The sequence below is a fragment of the Schistocerca gregaria genome, chromosome 2, assembly GCF_023897955.1.
Source record: "Schistocerca gregaria isolate iqSchGreg1 chromosome 2, iqSchGreg1.2, whole genome shotgun sequence".
Taxonomy (NCBI): Eukaryota; Metazoa; Arthropoda; class Insecta; order Orthoptera; family Acrididae; genus Schistocerca; species Schistocerca gregaria.
Genome location: NC_064921.1, coordinates 757,693,680 through 757,716,534, shown reverse-complemented (window position 1 = coordinate 757,716,534; position 22,855 = coordinate 757,693,680). Strand labels below are relative to the sequence as shown.

The following is a 22,855-nucleotide window of genomic DNA, read 5'->3' as shown; positions in this document are numbered from 1 at the left end:
TGAATCCAGATAGGTTGCAGATGTACGCTGATGAAATAACCAGTGAATAGCGATAATGTCGTGCAAAATGAACTCGGCGTACTTTTGTCGCAATACTGGCACGAGACAAGTGTGTGACAATCGGGACCTGATTTGGAGTTCTGGCGGTTGTGACAACGCGGTGGTCCCCAAGGAAACCCTTACTTCATAGTGTTTTCTTAGAAGCTGTAACATAACTCAGTCTTTTTAGCCGTGTTTTATCATTTATCAATCTCTAAAAGAGCCCGATAATATTAAATGGTGAAAGACGTTTGAAATTCTCAGACAAAAGTTACAAGCCATAAGAAAATACGGATAATGCACATCGGCATCAGTACACGCAGAATACGAAAAATAACAAAAAAAGGTTCTAATGGTTCTGAGCACTATGGGACTTAACATCTGAGGTCATCAGTCCCCTAGAACTTAGAACTACTTAAACCTAACTAACCCAAGGACATCACACACATCCATGGCCGTGGCAGGATTCGAACCTGCTACCGTAGCGGTCGCGCGTTTCCAGACTGAAGCGCTTAGAACCGCTCGGTCATCGCGGCCGGCGATAAATAACAGAAAACTGATCCTAATAATTATAGAGAAATCTCCCTTTTACCAGTGACATAGTCAGATCTTGTCCAAAGCACGCCGAAAGAGAGTTGAAGCAGTATTTGTGATACAATAAGCAGAATATCAGACAGGATTTAGGAAGGGACGGCCCTGCACATAGCAAATACTAAATCTAAAGAATATATTCAACAACAAGGAAGAGCAGAAACTTAAAATATACCGAGCGATGTGGCGCAGTGGTTAGCACACTGGACTCGCATTCGGGAGGACGACGATTCAAATCCGCGTCCGGCCATCCTGATTTTGGGTGATTTCCCTAAACCATTTCAGGCAAATGCCGGGAGATTCCTTTGAAAGGGCACTGCCGTCTTCCTTCCCTAATCCGATGGGGTCGATTACCTCGCTGTTTGACCCCCTCCCCCAAATAAACCAACCACACTTTAAATAACCGATAACTTTTATAGATTTTTTTTAAAAAAGGCATATAACTTAATTGACAGAAATGCATTGTCAGCATTATAAAGGAATTCGGACTCAATAATAAAAGAACACAAATAATTAAAGGAACTTAAATAGGCACAATATCAAAAGCAAAATTTTGAAATAAAATCAGGAGTAAGGCTTTTCAACTGCACATTAGGAAAGCAGAATGGAAGAAATATGCCAACATTAAGGGTGTTCAACTAGGAAGAAACCCAAATAAAATGATAATAGTTTATCTTCTGAGGATGACAAGGCATTAATTACTGACTCACTAGACAGTGACAAAGAACAAATCACAGAAATACAGAGACAAACAGACAAAATAGGACTAAAGGCAAAAATCAGTGCTGTCCCCCCCCCCCCCCCCCCGAAATCTTAAATTCATAATAGTGCAATATCTAAAACGAACTCTTCTAAATACCTACAAGATTGAATTACAACCAACAAAAAAGCATAGATAGCTATAGAAAATAGAGTACAAAAAATAAAACGGCATTCCGCATAAAAAAAACATAAATGATAATCAAAGATTACCGATGCCACAAGGTATCGACAGTTAAAATTAGTTATCAACGACTGAGGTAGCATAATTCTGTCCTGTCATAATTTTTGTTTTAATATATGATGGAGACCGGGATTTTATGCAGAATTTGAACTAAAACCTCCATCTCTATTTACAAGGTTACTTGCTAACTTAACCTCAACTGCTTCCTTAATAACACTATAACAATAGCTGGAAGTGCATCTCCGTGTTCTTATATTCTGTAGAATGAACGGTGGCAAGACAATGTTCTCCAACATCCGACTTATTCGGTTGTTGTAAGAGTGGGTGGCGCTTACGCTCAGTACACCGGTTCTCCACGGTCATGATAATCTGAACAGTACCGGACATGCCACATCTACAAAAAATACGATTCGCAAACTACAATAGACATCCCTTTACGCAAACAAATACCATTCTTAATAGAACCTAAAAGGATCCTGATATTAGACGGAGAGGTCAACTCATTTCGCATCATATTTCCGCAAATTATCGCCAGTCTTGTGGGAGATGCTACCTGCTTATCGCAGAAAGACGGTAGACCTTGGTACCAGCTCGGTATTATTATCGCTCACCAAGTGCACGGTTCGTCGATAGCATAACACACGTTTGATCTGTCTTACACTATATCCACTCTGACGAAAGGTGACCTCAAGACGGATTAAGTCAGCTGACAAACTGCAGGGCCTCACATGACGTGGGCCCTGTGACCCGTGATAGGCTACGAAGTACCCCTTCACGCTGAGCCGGATGGAGACAGCTATCGGCCTGTGGATAAAAGTCAGCGTGTGTAGGCTTCCTACAAACAGCATGTCCTAACGTGCCTTCAGACTTCCTCCTGATCAATAGGCAAAGGAAGGGAAGGCAGCTACCCTTTTCCACTTCCATCGTGAAACGAGTATCCGTACGACTTGATCCAGGTGTTCTAAAAAGTTGTTCAAATTTTCACTGCTATGAGAGACCAAACGACAAAAATATCGTCTACATCCCTGGGGAAAAAAATGCAGGTTTCAAAGCTACCGACTCCAAGGCTCATTCCTCGAAGTCTTCCGTAAACAGATTTGCAATACTAGGTGACAACGGGCTTTCCATCGCAACTCCATCTGTGTGCTTATATAGTACTAGTCACTGGATAAAAGGTAAATGGCAGTGAACGCATATCGAATTAGGTTCGTTAATTCAACACTCTCCCCGATGTTATTCAATCTGTATATTGAGCAAGCAGTAAAGGAAACAAAAGAAAAATTCGGAGTAGGTATTAACATCCATGGAGAAGAAATAAAAACTTTGAGGTTCGCCGATGACATTGTAATTCTGTCAGAGACGCAAAGGACCTGCAAGAGCAGTTGAACGGAATGGACAGTGTCTTGAAAGGAGGATATAAGATGAACATCAACAAAAGCAAAACGAGGATAATGGAATGTAGTCAAATTAAATCGGGTGATGCCGAGGGAATTAGATTAGGAAATGAGACACTTAAAGTAGTAAATTGCTATTTAGGAAGTAAAATAACTGATGATGGTCAAAGTAGAGAGGATATAAAATGTAGACTGGCAATGGCAAGGAAAGCGTTTCTGAAGAAGAGAAATTTATTAACATCGAATATAGATTTATGTATCAGGAAGCCGTTTCTGAAAGTATTTGTATGGAGTGTAGCCATGTATGGAAGTGGAACATGGACGATAACTAGTTTGGACAATAAGAGAATAGAAGCTTTCGAAATGTGGTGCTACAGAAGAATGCTGAAGATAAGGTGGATAAATCACGTATCTAATGAGGAGGTATGGAATAGGATTGGGGAGAAGAGAAGTTTGTGGCACAACTTGACTAGGAGAAGGGATCGGTTGGTAGGACATGTCCTGAGGCATCAAGGGATCACAAATTTAGCATTGGAGGGCAGCGTGGAGGGTAAAAATCGTAGAGGGAGACCAAGAGATGAATACACTAAGCAGATTCCGAAGGATGTAGGTTGCAGTAGGTACTGGGAGATGAAGAAGCTTTCACAGGACAGAGTAGCATGGAGAGCTGCATCAAACCAGTCCCAGGACTGAAGACAACAACAACAATAATTCAACACCATGCCTAACCTCAATTAACCCTTACGAATGAGACAGAGAAACATGCGTGAAGAGAGAGGTCACATTAAAACTTAGCTAGAATATCAGAGTCAGTCATGCGCATTCCCTCTAACTGGCGTAGGAAATTCACCGAGTTCTTAATGTGATGCTCACACCGACCAACTAGTGGGCTCAAAAGAGTACCAAGATGTTTTGCTTCACGACACGTCGGAATAGTGTTACTGATAATCGGATGTAAAGGAACTCCTTCTTCGAGGATCGTCGGAAGGTTATATAACTTAGGGGGAACAGGACAATGAGTATTAAGACTCTGGATTTTCTCCTTCGACAAAGAGCTTTTCTTCAGGAATCTGTTAGTCTGTCTCTCACGTTTTTCTTCTTCCTTGTCAAAAACAGTGGAACAGAGTTAATCCCGTCACGCCGGTCGTTACGCAATTTTCGGTATCGATAACTTCTGGCGTCGATCATTTTTTGATTGTGTGGTGGCGCTTGTGTTTACGGTGTGTGTGTGTGTGTGTGTGTGTGTGTGTGTGTGTGTGTGTGTGTGTGTGTGTTTTATTTTATGATTGTAGTATTGCTGGGCAAACCGAGGTTTTAAATTCACTTGCACAGCGCATACTTGCTGCAGTTTTACCTTTTTACCTTGAAAATGAGAGGCTGATCACCTGTCGGAATATAGGTGGTTGTCGACGGTGCCACACGGACACATTCCCGTAAGTTATTTGAGCATTGTGTCTTCTTGTGTTTTACAATTCAGATACTTTATAGTTGCTCCGCACATCACGTTAAACCTCTCCACTTTGTTTACTACATCCTCATCGTTATCGCAAGAGATGTTACGACCAATACAACAGAAATATTTCACTCAGTGGAAAGAGTATAGCATGACTGGCTATACTTCTCGAGCTGTTGATCCTCACTTCTACTACTTTTTTTGGATCAGCTCCGTACTAGCGACAAGATGGTGGAATGGCAAGATGCCTGTCATTTTGAGTTATCCACAGATATCTTCAGATCTAAAAGCTGCCACCTTCGTGCAGATCGCTATTGGCTAAAGGAAAATTATTTTTGTTTCATTTATAACCATGTTTCATTTATAACCATTCTTGGAGCTAGTCTACCTCTTCATTACAAAGGCTAAAGCAAACCATCCACGTTACTAGGACAGTACATTGCAAGAGAGGTGGACTGTACCACTGTGTACTTGGTAGCGGCGTTTTGAACTGTAAAGTTTGACGCCGACTGATCTTCAATGCATCCACGGAGTCATTCAGTCTCTGACTATATGCAGCACTTGAAGATGAGCTCCAGCGGCTCGAAATGTATCATAATTAAATAAGTCAAACAACTTTAAATTTTTACATAGGTTTTTAGTGACTTAAAATATGTTTATACTAAATAATACCCTGCATTCTGTAGCTTTAGAGCTTTAGATGCTGATCTGTTACATCTTGTGCAGATGTCTCTTGCGGTCTTCTAGAATTGCTTCCCACTCCTGAGACGTTACAGCTAACTCCATAACGTCCCATCGAAGTTATTTAATTACATAATAACATACTACAGTTAACGTTATGGTACATTACAAGGTAACCAGTAGCACTACAGCGAATGAATGAATTGACTGGGAGAACAATTGTGAACCAATATTTCGTACATAAAACTTCCTCAAAAATGGCCAAGTTTGCAGTTGCTCTTCCAGGATCCACTCGGGCTGCATCTCCAAAGATTCCGATTGGAGAATGCACTGCTTCTGTCACCAATGCACTCCTAGTGACATTGGCCTCCCGTTGATGAGAACAGCAGACGGGATGCATTTTCAGCAAGCGGCAGTGCTGATAAGGCTGTTTCCTTCAACAGTACGATATATTTGTGTATCAGAGGTTTGTTTTGGCTGGGTGTTCAGGTAGAGAATAGGCACTCAGTTGGCACATGACTGAGCGGCGATACAGAGGGGAAACAACTGTGGCAGGCCGCAGAGGAAGTGACTGTAGTACCGAGAGACTCAAATAAATGTACATCTTTGTGTTTTCCGGCGAGTTGAACTGATATAAAGTTCTCTGGTTTGCAGCCTTATGAGTTTGCCGAAATCACGCAAAAATTCAACACTTCGCCTTAACATGCACAATTTCGAGAAGCTAACTGAAACTAAATAGTTTTCGGGGGTGAACACTGTCGATTTTAACTTACATTAGTATCGTTTGACTCACAGTTTTGTGATAAGTTGTTTGAGATAAGTACATGGATTTACCTTCCTGAAATGCCTAAAATAAACTAATCTCGCTTATTCTTTTTCAGCATCACTTTTTCAAGAAACTGGAGAAGTAAGCTGAATTCTTCGAATTTTTTTTTTTTGCGTATTAGACGATGGAAAAAATAGTAAAAAATTTCTTTATCTAAAAATTTAATGATAAAAGTACAAGTACGGTCCAGGTTGTATTTCAGTTTAATTGTTCTCTGATTTACCGCAACATATTTAATATTATGAGATGTAGTAATTAATTAAAGCTTGTTTTTATTTTACTTTCATTTGTTAGAAACGCTATCAAAATTTTACATAGTTACAACTCGTATTTTATGGTATAAAACGTAGTAATCGCAACAAATTTGTTGTTCTGGTAATTCAAAGACATAGTGCAAAATGCGTCACATTTTGTGGAAGAGTTTGAAACAGTTCTTTCCCTTTGCACGAAAGAGGTACTGGTTCTATTGGCTGTACTGTGTTTTTGTTCTGCTAGTACAGTGCTTATATCTACATATTTGTGGCCACAAAATAGGATAGCGATCATACTCATCGTATCTGTATTTTTCCCTTTTGGAGGTGGTTAAATCATCTTCTAATAGTGCCTTTCACTTTTCTGCCTGAAGAAGACAAAAGATACTCTTCGAGAGACGTTCTAAATAGAAGAATATCCATTATTCTCTTTTTCACAGTCTTATTTACGCGGATCTACGTACTGTACAGAAACCAGCAGTTGACAACTGAAAGATCTACGAAAATCAGCAAACACTGAAGAAACACCACTCAAATCAGAATCCTCTAAGAGAGAACAAATTTTATCGTGTGTGAAATATGCAAGTAGGAAAGTTAATATGTGTCAAAGTTTTGCCATAAAAATGTAGAAATTGCATCGATAGAGGAATACACAGTATTCTCCATTCAAAGATAAAGTTATGCAGTAAAGAACTAACTCGCTCAGTCGCGCTATTTCAAATTTATCGCAACATTATTGTGCACAGACATGACGTTACTAATAACTGTCGATATTAAAACATTATACACTCCTTTCCAAACAATCATACTCAGCAGATCGCCGAAACAACTCATTTTAACTTAAAAACGAGCTCCCACCTGGCGACGGCAAGGTGCTTTCATCTTGACAAAACTCAGTTACGTGTACCGCAATCTACTGGCGCCGAGTGACAGCGTAAAAAAAGCGCAATACGTAGCGCTGAACGTGCACAATCGGTGCAGGTCGGTTGAGAGCAAGGCAAGAGACTCAGCTCGGCAGAAGAAAATAAGAACTGAACCCGCATATTAGTGTGGGGAAACGGATATGCATACACTTTTTAAACGGCACCAGGAAAGAATAGCATGCTACACTGTAGTGCCCACGCAGGCAAGCGTACCTCATTTATCCCTGACGAAATATCGTAAATGGAAGGAAACATAGGGTTTAACTTATTGTGGACGAGGTGGTAATTAGATACGGAGCAAAAACTTACTTTGGATAGCAGTAGCGAAGGAAATCGGCCGTGACGTTTTCAAAAGAACACACCCGATATTTGCCTGAAAATATTCTGGGTAACCACTGTGAACCAAGTCTGGATGGCCGGACGTGTATTCGAACACCTCTCCTCCCGAACGTGAATCCACTTCCTAAGCCAATGCGCTACCTCACTCGTTGATGGGTTCGATGAGAATGTTTCGGCCGTACTCTGCAGAAGCGCTTCCTCTGCTACAGCCTGCTTCCTTTCTAAGACAGAAACAAACACAGTTTTACTAATTTGGTGCTGCATCAGGCTTTCGATTACGCTTTCACACATAAAGTCGTCTATCGCCATTAAAGTCGTCGAAATAAAGCCAGTCTTCCGGTAGCGGCAAGCCTGTCCCTTCCTCTTCCTTATCTATTAACTCTTGTGGCACAATCTTATCTTTGAAGCGTCAACTTGACAAATCAGTCTGCGGGCATCTGTATGGCTAGTATCTGGTAACTGGCAGACGTCCTAAAGCCGTACCATCAAGTACAAGGGTCACTCAAAAAGAAATGCACACCATTTTTGTAAAAATACAGTTTTCATTCTGCATGTGTGATAGTTTTATAGTGTGTAGATACATCCTTCCCGCTTGTTTCCAAACTTAGTTCAACCTGTTCCCGTAAGTGACGCCGTCACAGCATGTCTTCAAGATGGCTGCTACACTTGACGTTCGTCAGAAGCAACGCACTGTCATAGAATTCCTGTAATGTGAAAACGATACAGTGGGAAACATCCACAAGAGGTTGAAAAAGGTGTATGGGGACGCTGCTATCGATCGCAGTACAGTTAGTCGGTGGGCAAGCAGGTTACGTGATGAAAGCGGGCACGGCAATATTGAGGATTGTCCTCGCAGCGGCAGGTCTCGTACCGCACACACTCCAGACAATGTGCAGAGAGTTAACGAATTGGTGACTGCTGACAGACGCATCACAGTGAACGAATTGTCACGCTACGTTGGGATAGGGGAAGGAATTGTTTGCAGAATACTGAAAGTGTTGGCGTTAAAGGTTTGTGCCAGGTGGATTCCCAGTATGTTGACAGTGGCTCACAAAGAAACAAGAAAAACGGTGTGCAGCGAACTTTTGGAACAGTACAAGAATGGTGGAGATGAATTTCTTGGAAGAATTGTGACAGGTGATGAAACATGGCTCCATCATTTTTCACCAGAGACGAAGAGGCAATCAATAGAGTGCCATCATGCAAATACACCCAAGAAAAAAATTCAAAACCACACCTTCTTCTGGAAAAGTTATGGCTACGGTGTTTTTAGATTCCGAAGGACTCTGGCTTGTGGATATCATGCCAAGTGGAACCACCTTAAATTCTGATGTAAATGTGACAACACTGAAGAAACTTCAAGCTTGACTGAGTCGTGTTCGACCACATCGGCAAAAGCAGGATGTTTTGCTGTTGCACGACAATGCAGGGCCACATGTCTGTCAAGAAAAATCGTGGAAGCGATCACAAAACTCGGATGGACAACACTGAAACACCCGCCTTACAGTCCTGACCTGGCTCCATGTGACTATCACCTGTTTGGGAAACTGGAAGACTCGCTTCGCGGAACAAGGTTTGAAGATGATGAATCCCTTGTGCGCGCTGCCAAACAGTGGTTCCAACAGGTTGGTCCAGAACTTTACCGTGCGGGTATACAGGCGCTGGTTCCAAGACGTAAGGCAGTTGAGAGGGATGGAAATTATGTGGAGAAATGAAAATATTGTTCCTACAGGATGTACCTACACACTGTAAAACTTTCAGACATGTAGAATAAAAGAAGGATTACAAAAAAAAATAGTGTGCCTTTCTTTTGGAGTGACCCTCGTGCCTGTTTCTGTCTCTAATGTGAAGGAGACGGTACGGAAGTGGATTTTACGGGAAAATTATCAGACTCATCCACGTTGTTGCTGTAATTACAGAAACGCTTCGTAGCGGTATATACGAGGGCATGCTGAAAAGTAATGCCTCCGAATTTTTTATGTGAAAACTCTTAAATATTTTAAAATAAAGTAAACGTTATTAACATTCTACTTCTTTGTTCTTCATGTCTACTTATTTGAGCCCTCTGCCGCTAGAGAGCTCCGAATGGTAGCGATGTGTAACGTAGCTATGTCGGTGCGTGAGAAACAGCGTGTTGCAATCGAGTTTCGAATTCGAAGAGCTCGTCCACACATGGAGCATCTTCTCCTTCAGCATGACAATATCAGACCTCACATGAGCGCTGCTCCATCTGCCACAATCTGACGCCTTGCTTTCACTGTCGCCGATCATCCTCCATACAGACCCGACGTGGCCTCATTCGATTTTCATCTGGTTACAGAATTTAAAGAACACCTCCGAGGACTTCAGTTTGACAGTGATGAAGTGGTGCAAGCAGAGATCAGGTAGTGTCTCCGTCAACAAAGTGAAACATTCTACAATGACGGTATCAACAAACTGGTCTCTCGTTGGGGGGGAAATGTGTTCGCCGCCAGTGTGACTATGTTGAGAAATAAATACGTAGACATGAAGAATAAAGATGTAGAATGTTAACTTTTTTTTTCATTGGGGAACCTTTAACAGTTTTCACATCCAAAATTGGGAGACATTACTTTTCAGCACGCTCTCGTAGTTTTCTAAACAGATCTCACGAGCAGCCACTTACAGAGGCCACAGAATGTCACAGATCAACAATATCTGCGACTGGTAGCATGATCCTGCGTTATCGTAGCAATTAATGTTATTATTAGTCACTGGACGCAGTAAAAACCATTCAGTCATATGGAACGTTGAATCCCGTATAATAGATACTTCTTGAATTAGTTTGAAGTCTGATTCTTTTTTAGCTCATCACTTCCTACTACACTTCGTTTAAACCACTTTGCAATCCTTTTCACTGCAATAATTAACCCAGATACTTTGTCAGTTTTTTAAATATGAATATTTACTAAAAAAAAGATCTTGGTCAAAACGCGACATAACGTTTTCTTCCAAATTCTACTTTATTCCTTTTTCCTTATTAGCATTTGGGGGCTCGTCATACAGCAAACCATCAGTTGTTTCTACTGCATTGATGCTGTTACGAGATATATCAGAATTTTTTTCTAATTACGAAAAAATTATTGACGGTAGTAATAAGTAGAATTTAAATTTATCCATAGTATATTGAACAGTTTGAGGTGTGCGATTGTACTGTAAATTTATGAAATAATTTTTACTGCTTCAGTCACCTTTTACAAATATTTATTAGCATGATGTGTTTCAGTAGCTTTCTGCCATCATGAAGCACATTACGGTTACACCTACATTAATGTGAAGTGTGCTGAGATTCTTTTGCTGGGTGTGCCAGTGAGATCATGCAACTAAATATAACGCTGCTCAGAAAAATGAATTTATTTTAATGTGTACCTTAAGTGAGTTTTATGTTTAAATCATTTCATTAGTGTATTTACTTTCAAATTTGCTGGAAATTTATTTCTCTGGCACACAGAGCACAGTAACAAACAGATCATAATTTAACATTTTTACATTCAGAGACTCATAACTGCTAAGATAAGCTAATTTCAATTGCTAACCTTTTTTATGTAAGCATATTTTACGTTATGGCACATATCAAATAGTGTGATTATTTGATATTTCTTTGTTATACAATAATGTTAAAAAAATTTCAAGTAAGCACTCCACATTGGAGAAAAGTGTGAAACCCAAATTTCTAGCAAAAATGTAGGTAAATAGACTAATGAAACGATTTAAACTTGCAATTCCCGTAATATACACGTTAAAACAAATGAATCTTTCTGTACAGATTTATATTTCGTTATATAACCTCTATGGCGAACCCATCAAACGAAACTCATCATACTTCAGGTTAATGTGATATGCATGCAACAGTAATGCACCAGATAATGACCGTTTGTTGCCGAAACACATCATGCTAATGCATATTTTCAAAAAATGTCTGAAGCAGCTGAAATTATTTCACAAACGAAACCGATAGTCTGTTTTTGTTAACATGGAAACTCACTAGAAACCAATAATCTTTTACTGTTAACGTGGAAACTCACTAGAAACCAATAATCTCTTCTTGTTAACATGGAAAGTCACTATTTTCTCTTTAACATCCACGATAAGATGTTTGAAAGACTTCAGAACCGACACTGAAATATCGAAGTTTAAACTCCCAACATCGATATTTTGTAAACATTATTGATCATCTCATATATCTAACCTATAGTAACACATCCAAAAGAAATATCAGAAATTAACAGTGAAGTCATAGAATCAGTGTAATTTAGTATCGTTCCTGTAATATTTATAATGATTAATCTCCACTAGAGCAAGCGTACATTGTGTCTTGGGCCTTCGACGATATGGCCTGTGATGGATAGTCATTAGTGTATCCCTGAAGAGCGTTCAAGATCTGTAATTTTAGAAAATGGCGGACGCCCTTAAGACTTTCTGTGAATTTTTAATGAGACAGAAAAATAATAATTCGCCTCAGTTCTTACTTGCAGTATCATTTAAAGGAGGCAATAAAAGAAAAGTTGTGTGTTGTCCTCTAAAATAAATAAAAAATCTCGGTTTTATCTTCCCTTAGTTTATGTGACTGCTGAGGCATGTCGTCTTTTAGTCTTTGGAGCCCCTATTCCTCTGTCGCGGCTTTATAATCTGAAAGCTATTCTGTATGAAGTCTTGAACCAGACGCGATTCAGTTCATTTAAAGCGTCTTTTGTGATCAGTTTCTTTGACTCCTTCGTAGTTTCCATGCTTTCTTCTATACGGAGGCGTTCGATTTTTAGCGCACTCCACAACACTGACTCACAGTAATTTGTCATTTGCATGTTTTTATCTACATTCACCGTGTGTACTCTGTGTGCACATAAGTGCATGGCGTGGACGTGGATATATAGAAACTTGCAGTCGAGAGAGCTTCCCTTCTCTTGATTTTCTACTTGCAAGAACATCTTTGCCTAGCAAAACACGCAGAAATAATAAAGGAGCAAAAACACTGACAGTGAAAGTGCCTTAAATAAAGCGAATAGCGTTTGGTCCAAATAAGACTTTATTACAGTCGCAAAAGAAGGGATAACTGCCATATCACTTGGTTACACCAGCGTTATATTACTGCTTATCGTCATATGTCGGCAACGCCACAAACCATAACGGCATATACAGTAGCAATGAAATGCATTTCAATGTCAGCCGCTAAAAATGCTACGAATCATGCCACAAGATGTTGAACATGACCGTTTCAGGTTGCAGCTGTCAGTTAACACTTTATTTTTTATTTATTGCGATTATAATTTCGAGTATTAGTCATTATCACGCGGCTGGAAACATACCACAAATTAGAGGGTACAGCGGTTCACAAAAATAACCATTTTTTCTATATAAAATACCAAAAACTTCGGGAGAGCTCGTCCAAATGCCAAAAGATTGCTAACGGTGCCCAGATAAGGTACACGAATAATCACAAAACCAGATAAAACCCCCAACAGTAATACGCTTATTATGGTCCAATGGTCCCGGACAGTTGGATAACAAATGTGGCAGATGGACGCTCTGGAGACAACTTCATAGATAATATGACCCTAGCGGTGCAACGAAACTAGGCAAAGTGTGTACAGAGCCTCGCATGTAATTTTTTAAGCCTGTACGTAGACGAAGCAGCATTTTAAGAATAGTCACTTTAAGGCTACAAAATAGAATTGGATGTTTAAAAGGAGCTGACACAACAGTAAAAATAGAAGCATCATAATAAGCATGTGTTACACAGTATTAAGTGGTAAGAAACCGTCCTTAATGGTAACCTTGAGATGTAAGTTCAGTGTAACACAAAAAACCTAAGAAATTACCAGAGAGGTCTTCATTTTTGTGAACCGCTGTACGTACTGATGTGTGATATGTTTCCAGATCCGTAAAGATGGGTAATACTCGAAACTTAGTAGCAAAAAATAAACAATACAATATTCTTTGGCAGCTGTAAGCGAAAATGACTATGATTAATAATTACACGAGGAATGTAGAGCCATTTCACATTAAATTACAAGATATTTATCTAGTAAAATATTGATCTTTTATTAATTAATCCATCAAACAATTCAAGACTTCCTGGTTTTTGCTATAATGTGTTAGTACAAACTATAGCAAAAGGGGAAAAAATATAGTGATTGAAGGCTCTGGATTAGCATTCGGAGCAAGTTTCAAATCCTCGTTATGTCATGCTGAATTAGGTCTTCCGTGGTTTACTGGAATGACGTCCTCTGAGTGTCTGGTTTGTTCCTTCCACAAGCCCAATTCAGATTCCATCCTTAACTTTTGTCCAACTTAGACAGTGTTCCAGTATCTTCGGTGTCGAAGTGCACCAAGGCTCAGATTTTCATTCCATTTTAAAAGAACCCTTACAGTCAATCAGGGTAACTTTTTACCAGTCACTGTATCCTTGGATCACTTGCTACTTTTATTTCAAATACCTGCTGCTCCACCTACTTGGATTTTATTTATTTATTTTTTTTACTAGCGGCGGCAGTCTCATAACTTCTTTGATTTCTGATTAGTATTTCAGTTGTCGTTCCACCTTCTTACATGCACTCATGCTTGTGATTGACCTTTCATTGCATTTTCTGTGAAGAAAGCTTGTGGTGACAGTGGTTTAAATAGAGTAATTCCATAGCTATATAAATATCTTGATATTTCGAAGATATTTCATGTGTAGCAATACTTAATTATAACTACTGTTTTTACTTCTTCAAAAAAATGGTTCAAATGGCTCTGAGCACTATGGTACTTAACATCTGTGGTCATCAGTCCCCTAGTACTTAGAACTACTTAAACCTAACTAACCTAAGGACATCACGCACATCCATGCCCGAGGCAGGATTCGAACCTGCGACCGAAGCAGTCGTGTGGTTCCAGACTGAGCGCCTAGAACCGCTAGACCACCGCGGCCGGCTTTTACTTCTTATAAACACCAGATTTCCTTCTCACATGATCTAAATTTATGCAGATCGTTAGATGTAGGAAAAATACAATGTTTTTTTAAGAGTGGTCTAAAGTTATCGAAATGGCAATGTAACTTTGTACCAGTATTAAACAAGAAATTTTATTCTAATACGGCATAGTTACTGCACATTTTCACTTTCCCAAGCCTCAGTAACTATAGGTATAAAATTTTACAGTGTCTGTTGTGATGTGTAACACATTTTGGCCCAGTATTTTTTTTTTAAAAAAAATGGAAAAATGTGGTGCACAGCTACCTCAATTGACAGTAGCGAATGTCTGCGATTCCTATATGCTCAATGATCACACAGGTGTGTGCATGTGTGTAAGTGTTTCCTTGCATGATTTCAGCACAGTATGTTCTTAAATTGTTTCTGTCACGTAATTTGGAGCTAGTAACGGATAGGTTATAGTCGCTTTACGATACGTTTCTAGATGAACTGGGAAAGATCTCGGATAATGAGAGTTGCAAGAAAAGCTAAACTCATCTTCTTGTTGCGGATGCCAATGTCAAAACTGCTGGTTAGTGTATCTTTGTACTCACAGTTGCAAGACTGAATGCGGTGTGGTGCACAATTTTGTAGTTTTCGCAAAAGGCATACGGCATGCATGTCGAAAATGCTTGCACATGCTGAAGTATATTAATTACATGTTTGATTTCATGTACACCCCCTATTCCCTACTTCATGTAAATAATTGTTGTTACCCCTTTAGTCAAACTACCACACGGTAAGCAACGCAATAAAATCAAATGTTCCACTTCGTATTAAAGCCAACTGTCACTGCTACCAAAAACATAGTTTATCTACTTCATAAACAACAGTAAAAGCATTAAACATACTTTTACGTACGTTGTAATTTGTTGTTCTGTAATAAGGCTTCTTATGCTTTTTTAAAAAGATAACGCACTCGTAGGTGCTTGAAACAATTGCTCGTAGCTGATATATCAGCGATAGTTCGAAGCTGCGAACTGTATTCTCACTCGTTGCGTATATCTTTGATACGAATGCTTAAAGAGAGGAGACAATCACAGACGTCATCAAAACAACGAAATTCGGCGAGAACTATTGTTTCAATTTTTCTTCGCCTTGTTTTGAGTGCAAGAATACACTTGTTCATCGATTATTGTGCCACGTCAGCGGAACATCGTAAAGATGTGATTCGTCAACGGTGAAGCCGTGCCATATCCCGGACAGAATAATATTTGCACTCGCTCGACTGTGTCCCTGGGCACGGACATCTGGTGTAGCGACGCTGGACCAGCTGCGGCCTCTTCTGTCTTCTCTTTCACGTGTGTCTATCTTTGGGTAAGGTTCGTAATTCTTCCTTTCATTCTTTGTAGTTGTAGTTTCCTAGATTTTAGATTGTGTTTGTGCATTAACGTAGCACTAGCTAGATGTAGAAGATGTTGATTCGCAAATTCTCATCGTGTGACCATGGGAAGTCACGTCAATATACAATACGGCGTTATACAAAATTACGTGTGTAATACATGTTAAGACAGAATGAACTACTTTCAACACTCACACGGAATATGAAATATCAAGATATGTGCTTAAATATCCATAAAAATAAAATACATGTATTTACATTTTTTGTCTGTACTTTGTGCAGAGAATCCATATCAAGAACCAGAGTTAAGGAGTCAGAAGGGAAGATAGGGATGTCGACGTTAAACTTAGACTGTTCCGAACACTCTATTTTGAGTTGTGTTTATTCCCTCATCTTTTTCGTGTATTTCGTTTTAGTTCTTTGGTACGCGACAGTACTCCTGCCGACATCAACTTTGTCGTGGTTAATGTAGACTTGTGAATTAAACTAAAGTATAGTGTCACCAAGTTTTTCTAGCATAGTCTATTACAATCTGCAGGAATAACAGTTTTTTGCATTATCCTTGGCTGCTTTTAAAGCATTAAAAGTGATTTTTGATCAAGTAATCTATCATCACTTAGCGCCACACACGCGGACAAACTCACAGACGCTTATTCAGTTTTTAGGATTCTGTGTGGTATTGTAGTGCGCCACGTACAAATTCTGTAGCATCCACAGTTGCAATCGATGTTTCCAAGAGATTTAATTAGTTAGCAGATATAAGTTTGTTATTCTCATTTGAGTTTTTCCTCACACACAGTTTCTCTTTAAACAGCATGTCTTGCAACAGTGTACTTTGCTCGTTTCGAGCATGGACTGAAACGGGAAGAAACAGTAGATATAATTCAGTACTCCTTGAGGTAAGACGTACCGTCACACCTCGTTAAGTTTTACTCTCAGATATTTGGACTGCGATGATAATTCGAGGCTGAAACAGTAAGAGACATGTACTTATAAACGGAAACTGCCAGTCGGACCGTGAACTGTGTGGATTGGTACGAACGTTTAAGATCTGTTTACGGCTCACGATTCAGCGTACAGTTTGAGTGTCAGGAAGTTTCATTTGAAGCGATATTAGTTTAGAAATAGTACAGAAAAGATTATTATTCCATTGTCTGCAAGATAAATGTTGTAACTAGACCGTTCCTCTCTTTTTCATAATTGAGGCTTCCTACCTCACAATTCTTGCTTACAGAAGGGGTCTGGGACTGGAGGAAGCAACTCGGGTAGGGCGATTATAATGGAAACTAAAGGATGTGCGCAAGAAATGACAGAAACATTGTTATCTTGTGACGCAACAGGTGATATTAACAGCCCTTGTAACAATGACGCCTATACACTATGAATATCTTCCAAATACGCCGTAGTAGCAGCAGCACAAGCACGAGACGTATCTGTGTTCTCAGTAAGTATTTAAAACTCGAGAAAATTTCGTGCCATGTCCTTGAAGAGGAGAACATCGGTCAAAATTGCATATTCTTTCCCCGTTTGAGATGTTAAGTTGAGCGTGGTTAAGACACTGGAGTCATGCTTGGGATAACGGTAGTTGTCTTGAATCATTGCGAAAGTTGGGGTGACTTTGTTATAAAGAACACATTCGATTTCCTGTCGTGCACTTTAAATTTACTTCTTTCTCGTGTCCAGAAAAATTTCTTTAAAAATTGTCGGCCCAGTGTGGGAGCGCGTCCAGAGCTTTTCTTCTTGTCGAGCCATAGGTCGTCAAGAGTACATCTCATGGGGCAGTTGGGACATTTTGAAGATGTTTCATGTCTTGTGTTTCATCAGAGTAGCGTTTGTTACCTGCTTCATATTTAAGGTCCCATTTCATTAGCTTTCTTTTGAGTGGCGCTACACCCCTTCTGGCGTAATTCAATGTTCTCCAAATCATCCTTCTTGACGTATTGCTAGTGGCCATCTGTTGTGAGACGGGTAGCTCTTCAGGGACTCATTTAGCTCGGTACTAAGGAATCTCTTGCCTGGTCTGCATGAAGCACTCATTGAAAGTCAGTTAAAATTTTTCTGTGTGTTCACGTGCAGTTCTTCGTTATTCGACATTTGATGTAATGAATCGCCTCTAATGACCACGCCTTATACAGAACGTTAAAGCAATAGAAAACACAGGATCTGAGCTAGGAGAGACAGAACTCAAATTATTTTCTCGATGAATGACGGAATAGTGTTCAGGTTTCGCGACAAATGGTTCTAGGTACACTTGCCACTAGGCCGTATCCATTAAATGTTCCGCATTTCTACAAACTGTGTACTGAATTTACTGACGCGCGGAAGGATGCGAGTTCGGTTTGTAAAGATTTTTTGCCCCTTTGCCATCCGCCACCCTCTCAATGATTTTGCCCAGACGTTAAAATGTGGTTTTCTTCTTTGTGTTCTCTTGTCCTCGATGGTGAGTGTTCATCGGAGGTGAGGGTACCATCTGGAGTGCTCCAGGGAAGTGTGATAGGTCCGCTGTTGTTTTCTATCTACATAAATGATCTTTTGGATAGGGTGGATAGCAATGTGCGGCTGTTTGTTGATGATGCTGTGGTGTACGGGAAGGTGTCGTCGTTGAGTGACTGTAGGAGGATACTAGATGACTTGTACAGGATTTGTGATTGGTGTAAAGAATGGCAGATAACTCTAAATATAGATGAATGTAAATTGATGCAGATGAATAGGAAAAAGAATCCCGTAATGTTTGATTTCTCCATTAGTAGTGTAGCGCTTGACACATTCACGTCGATTAAATATTTGGGCGTAACATTGCAGAGTGATATGAAGTGGGATAAGCATGTAATGGCAGTTGTGAGGAAGGCGGATAGTAGTCTTCGGTTCATTGGTAGAATTATGGAAAGATGTGATTCATCTGTAAAGGAGATCGCTTATAAAACACTAATACGACCTATTCGTGAGCTCTGCTCGAGCGTTTGGGATCCCTATCAGGTCGGATTGAGGGAGTAGATAGAAGCAATTCAGAGGCGTCCTGCTAGATTTCTTACTGGTAGGTTTCATCATGAAGCGAATGTTACGGAAATGCTTCAGGAACTCGGGTAGGAGTCTCTGGAGGAAAGAAGGCGTTCATTTCGTGAATCGCTACTGAGGAAGTTTAGAGAACCAGCATATGAGGCTGACTGCAGTACAATTTTACTTCCGCCAACTTATATTTCGCGAAAAGACCACAAAGATAAGATAAGAGAGACTAGGGCTCGTACAGAAGCATACAGGCAGTCATTTTCCCTCGTTCTGTTTTGGAGTGGGGCAGGGAGAGAAGATGCTAGTTGTGGTACAAGGTACCCTCCGCCACACACCGTATGGTGGATTCCGGAGTATGTATGTAGATATAGACCCTACTCTTTAGAATAATGAGGTTTGCGCCTCAGTTTTTGGAACCCTGAGGCGACAGTAATTCTAGCTGTTACGTGATTTGCGTATAAGTCTCATGGTACACGATGAGTAATTGCACCGTGTTTGCAATTTCAGTGCGGTATTGTAAGCCGCTGAAGACGTCATTTGGTTTTTATTACAGGTTATTCGAGTGTGGAAGAGGTTCTATAGTCGTTTGGCCATGTCGAAGCAGTTGCTGGAATCTGAAGAGCGCTATCGCCGTCGCAACGCAGAGCTGCAGGCTCAGACGGCGGAGCTGATGAAGGAGGTAGAGGCGGTTATGAAAATACAAGAGCGCGTCTCCCGCCGGTTGGAACAGGAGCCGCTAGACCTCCAAGCAGAAGAGAAAGGAAACGCGGAGAGGAGCAAACCGAGCAGCGCTCGCAAGCCGCCTGCCTCAGGCCGCGCTGTACCGCCGCCACCTGCCGCTCCTCCCAAAGCGGCCCGAAAGGCGCGGCAAGCTGACGGCGACGAGTGGGAAGGCGTCCCGCGGCTGCTGGCCACCAAGCTGACGCAGCTGCGCGGCGAGCTGGACGCGCTGCGCGACGCCCTGTCCGCCAAGACGGAAGAGTGCCGCCGCCTGGAGGCAGGCCGCGCGCAGCTGCGGGCGCAGCTGGAGGCGGCGCGGGCGCGCTGCCAGAGGCAGGAGCGGGCGGCGGCCGACGCGGCGGCAGAGGCCAAGGGCCGCGACGCGCAGCTGGCGGAGGCGCGGGCGGAGGCGGCAGAGCTGCGCGCGCAGCTGCGGAAGGCGCGCGCCGAGGCGGAGGCGGGCCGCGCCAGGGCCGCCCGCCTCGAGGAGGCCGCGGAGGCGGCGCAGGCCGAGAGGCGGCGCGCTAGCCAGGAGGCGGAGGCGGCCAGGGCGCGGGAGGCGGCGCGCGCCGCGGCGGCGCAGGAGGCGGCGCGCAGGCTGGGCCGGCAGCGCGCGGAGGCGGCGAGGCTGGCGCGCCGGCAGGCGGCGCTGCTGCACAACCTGCGCCGCCAGCGCGACCTGCTGCTGGGCGCGCGGGCGCTGCGGGCCACCAAGGAGGAGTTCGCACGGCTTCTCGACTGGCCCGACTCCCTGGACCCCCGCCGTCTCGCACCTCTAGGCTGACCTGATCCCTCTCTGAAACCGGATACCCCAGAAAACACGCTGAGCTTACCTCCACAACACCGAAAGCGCACGGGATATTTCGTTTTCGAACTATGGGGTTTTTCGCATATCAAGCAACTTGTAAAATGCAACAACTAACTCAAAAATGCATCGAAATATTTTTTTGTTATTTTCATCTAAATACACTCCTATTTAACTGCGAAAAATTGTATCAGGCATATGTCCACCTCCACAGTCTCAGCAAGCAGTTACACGTTCTGTGAAGTTCGTGATGACCCTTTCACGGACATCATTGATATGATTGACAAACGCTGAATTTCTTCCGTAAGCTGGAGAACTGGTTGTGGTTTGTTTTCATAGACCTTTGATTTCACACGACCCCATAAAAAGAAGTCGCATGGGGTACGGCCTTAATGTCTGGGAGGTCATTCCAAGTCGCCACAAAGTGAGATCACAGACTGAGGGAATTCTTCGTGGAGCAGGGTTATTGTCTCGCTTAATTCGTGACACGTAGCGCCTTCCTGCTGACAAGCCACATATTGGCTGTATCCACTTCATCCAAAGCAAGCCAGAAGTTGTTTCTGACAATTTCGTGATAACTCTCACTGTTGACCGTTACTGCATTACCGTCGAAATTTTCAAAACAAAGAAGGGACCAATCGCACCACCTGTCCATAAGCCACACCAAACTGTGATTCGCAGTAGATGCATGTGGTTCTCTTGTATCACCCTAGGGCTTTCTTGACCCCAAATACGGCCATTTTGCCGTTTAACGAACCCACACAGTTGAAAATGTACGTTGTTACGGAAGATTACTGTTTTTGTAGAATTATTGTCGTCTTCTTGTTTTGTGAGAGTCCACACCTCGAATTTTCTCCGTTTCAAATGATCTGCAGGTCTAAGATATTGCGTCAACTGAATGTTGTATGGGTGCGTATGAAACTCGTTTTTCAAAATTCTTTGCAAAGAGACTGTCGAAAAAGTCCCAGTTGCTGAGAACGACGTCAAAGCTACTGCAACAATACAAACTGTTCTTGGATATAGGATGATCTGCGTAAGGTGAACACTGTTAATATCTTGCAGTGGCGTAAGTTATCGAAGAAACAAGATTTGCGACAGGTTAGTAGCGTGTAAATGATAGAACATGTAGCTGTATCTTTAACGCTCATACGTTTTCTATCGGAATTTGTATGAAAGTAAACAGTTTTTGATGTTGCTGAGCAACAATCATACAATAATTTTTAAATGAACACACCGTCTTCTGACTGTATTGTTGTTTAAAATTGCGACAGAGGTTTCGGCCTTTTATGCTATTATCAGGCGATGGACGTTATGTTAATAATATATATATTACAGGATATCAAACTCAAAATTGGCCATAAATTAAGAAAAATATTCGCTCCCCATCAGGCGTTTCGTGGGGAGCGAATATGTGTTACTTGTAAAATCATCAGTTTACCTTCTAAGACCAGAACTCTTTACGCTGTAGGTCGACTGTACTTTTCGCCCATATTAGCATAGTGGGTGAATGTTTATAAAGACGGTAGTCGCTCCCCTTACCATAATAACAAAATGCGTAAGCATATAAATCTGTGGTAACTGTCCCATAACGAGAGCCATTTCCTGGTGTGCTTGTCTGAACCCTTCTCCATACTACAAAGAGTTTTTCTGTAATATCCTATTCATTCAGTCTGTGTATGTAAAAATTTATTACGCGAGAAGACGCTGGATGCCTGACGCTTAGGAGGGTCTTGGTGACCTGACCTAGAAAAGACATATTATCCTAGTAGATGATTAATAGAATTACGGGCAAGGCCGTACATCGCCCCATGACCGTCATGAAACGTAACATAATTTTTCTTGTGTTGACTTGTTGCTGTTCTGATTGATTACACCACTTGTTTCCTAAATATCTGCTGTAGCCTTGCTTACTGCTACAAACTACGGATTAAGGTAGTGTCAATACAAAAGACAGAGCGGGGGTTCCAGAAACGAATGAAGGCCTCTGCACAATGGGACACAGGCAAATAATTACCTGTAATGAACCGTGAGATGACTATTCGGTGTAACTTACGATCTCATATACGCTGTCAACTGTTAAAGAGTTAACAGCTGTATCGGCCAGAAAATAATTAATTCTATACGAAACAGGAAAAAATGTCATGTCAGATGACCTTTATTTCATTTGACTATCGATCTCAGTACTTACGAAACCTGTATATAAATTCAAATGTCTATGCCTACATAATAGTATCACGTTTCTCTCTCAAACTCGGAGCACAGTTGTAACAGGTCTATTGTAACAGATTTACTCTTTCCTTTTTGACTGCATTGCACTTACAATGATTCAATGTCTCTCATAATTTGTGTGTTTGTATAGAACAGTATTATCGTGATTTTTGTGTGTTCTGTATGATTTACTTCCTTGTAAAACTTTCTTAAATAAAGATATTTTACAAACTTTTCATCTCAGTGCGTGTTAATTATAACTCTGCGTGTGGTGTTGACCATATCATTTCCTGAGAGCCTTTTTAACCTGTGGCGCATACTAACTGCATCTTCACTATATGCACACATTTTTTAACAAAATTCATT

At 41.3% G+C, this 22,855-nt stretch overlaps 2 protein-coding genes across 19 annotated transcripts in view; both read left to right on the top strand.

Annotated features, from left to right (window-relative positions):
• LOC126335962 (plectin) overlaps positions 1-20,260 on the top strand; it is a 532,862-nt gene extending 512,602 nt beyond the window's left edge. The window contains exon 4 of the mRNA XM_049999438.1: positions 19,310-20,260. Within this exon, the coding sequence (XP_049855395.1) occupies positions 19,349-20,260 (912 nt within the window). The 5' untranslated portion in view covers positions 19,310-19,348. The remainder of the gene's footprint in view (positions 1-19,309) is intronic.
• Positions 1-22,855, top strand: part of LOC126334957 (kinesin-like protein unc-104) — a 331,002-nt gene that overhangs the window by 60,637 nt on the left and 247,510 nt on the right. The window lies entirely within an intron of this gene.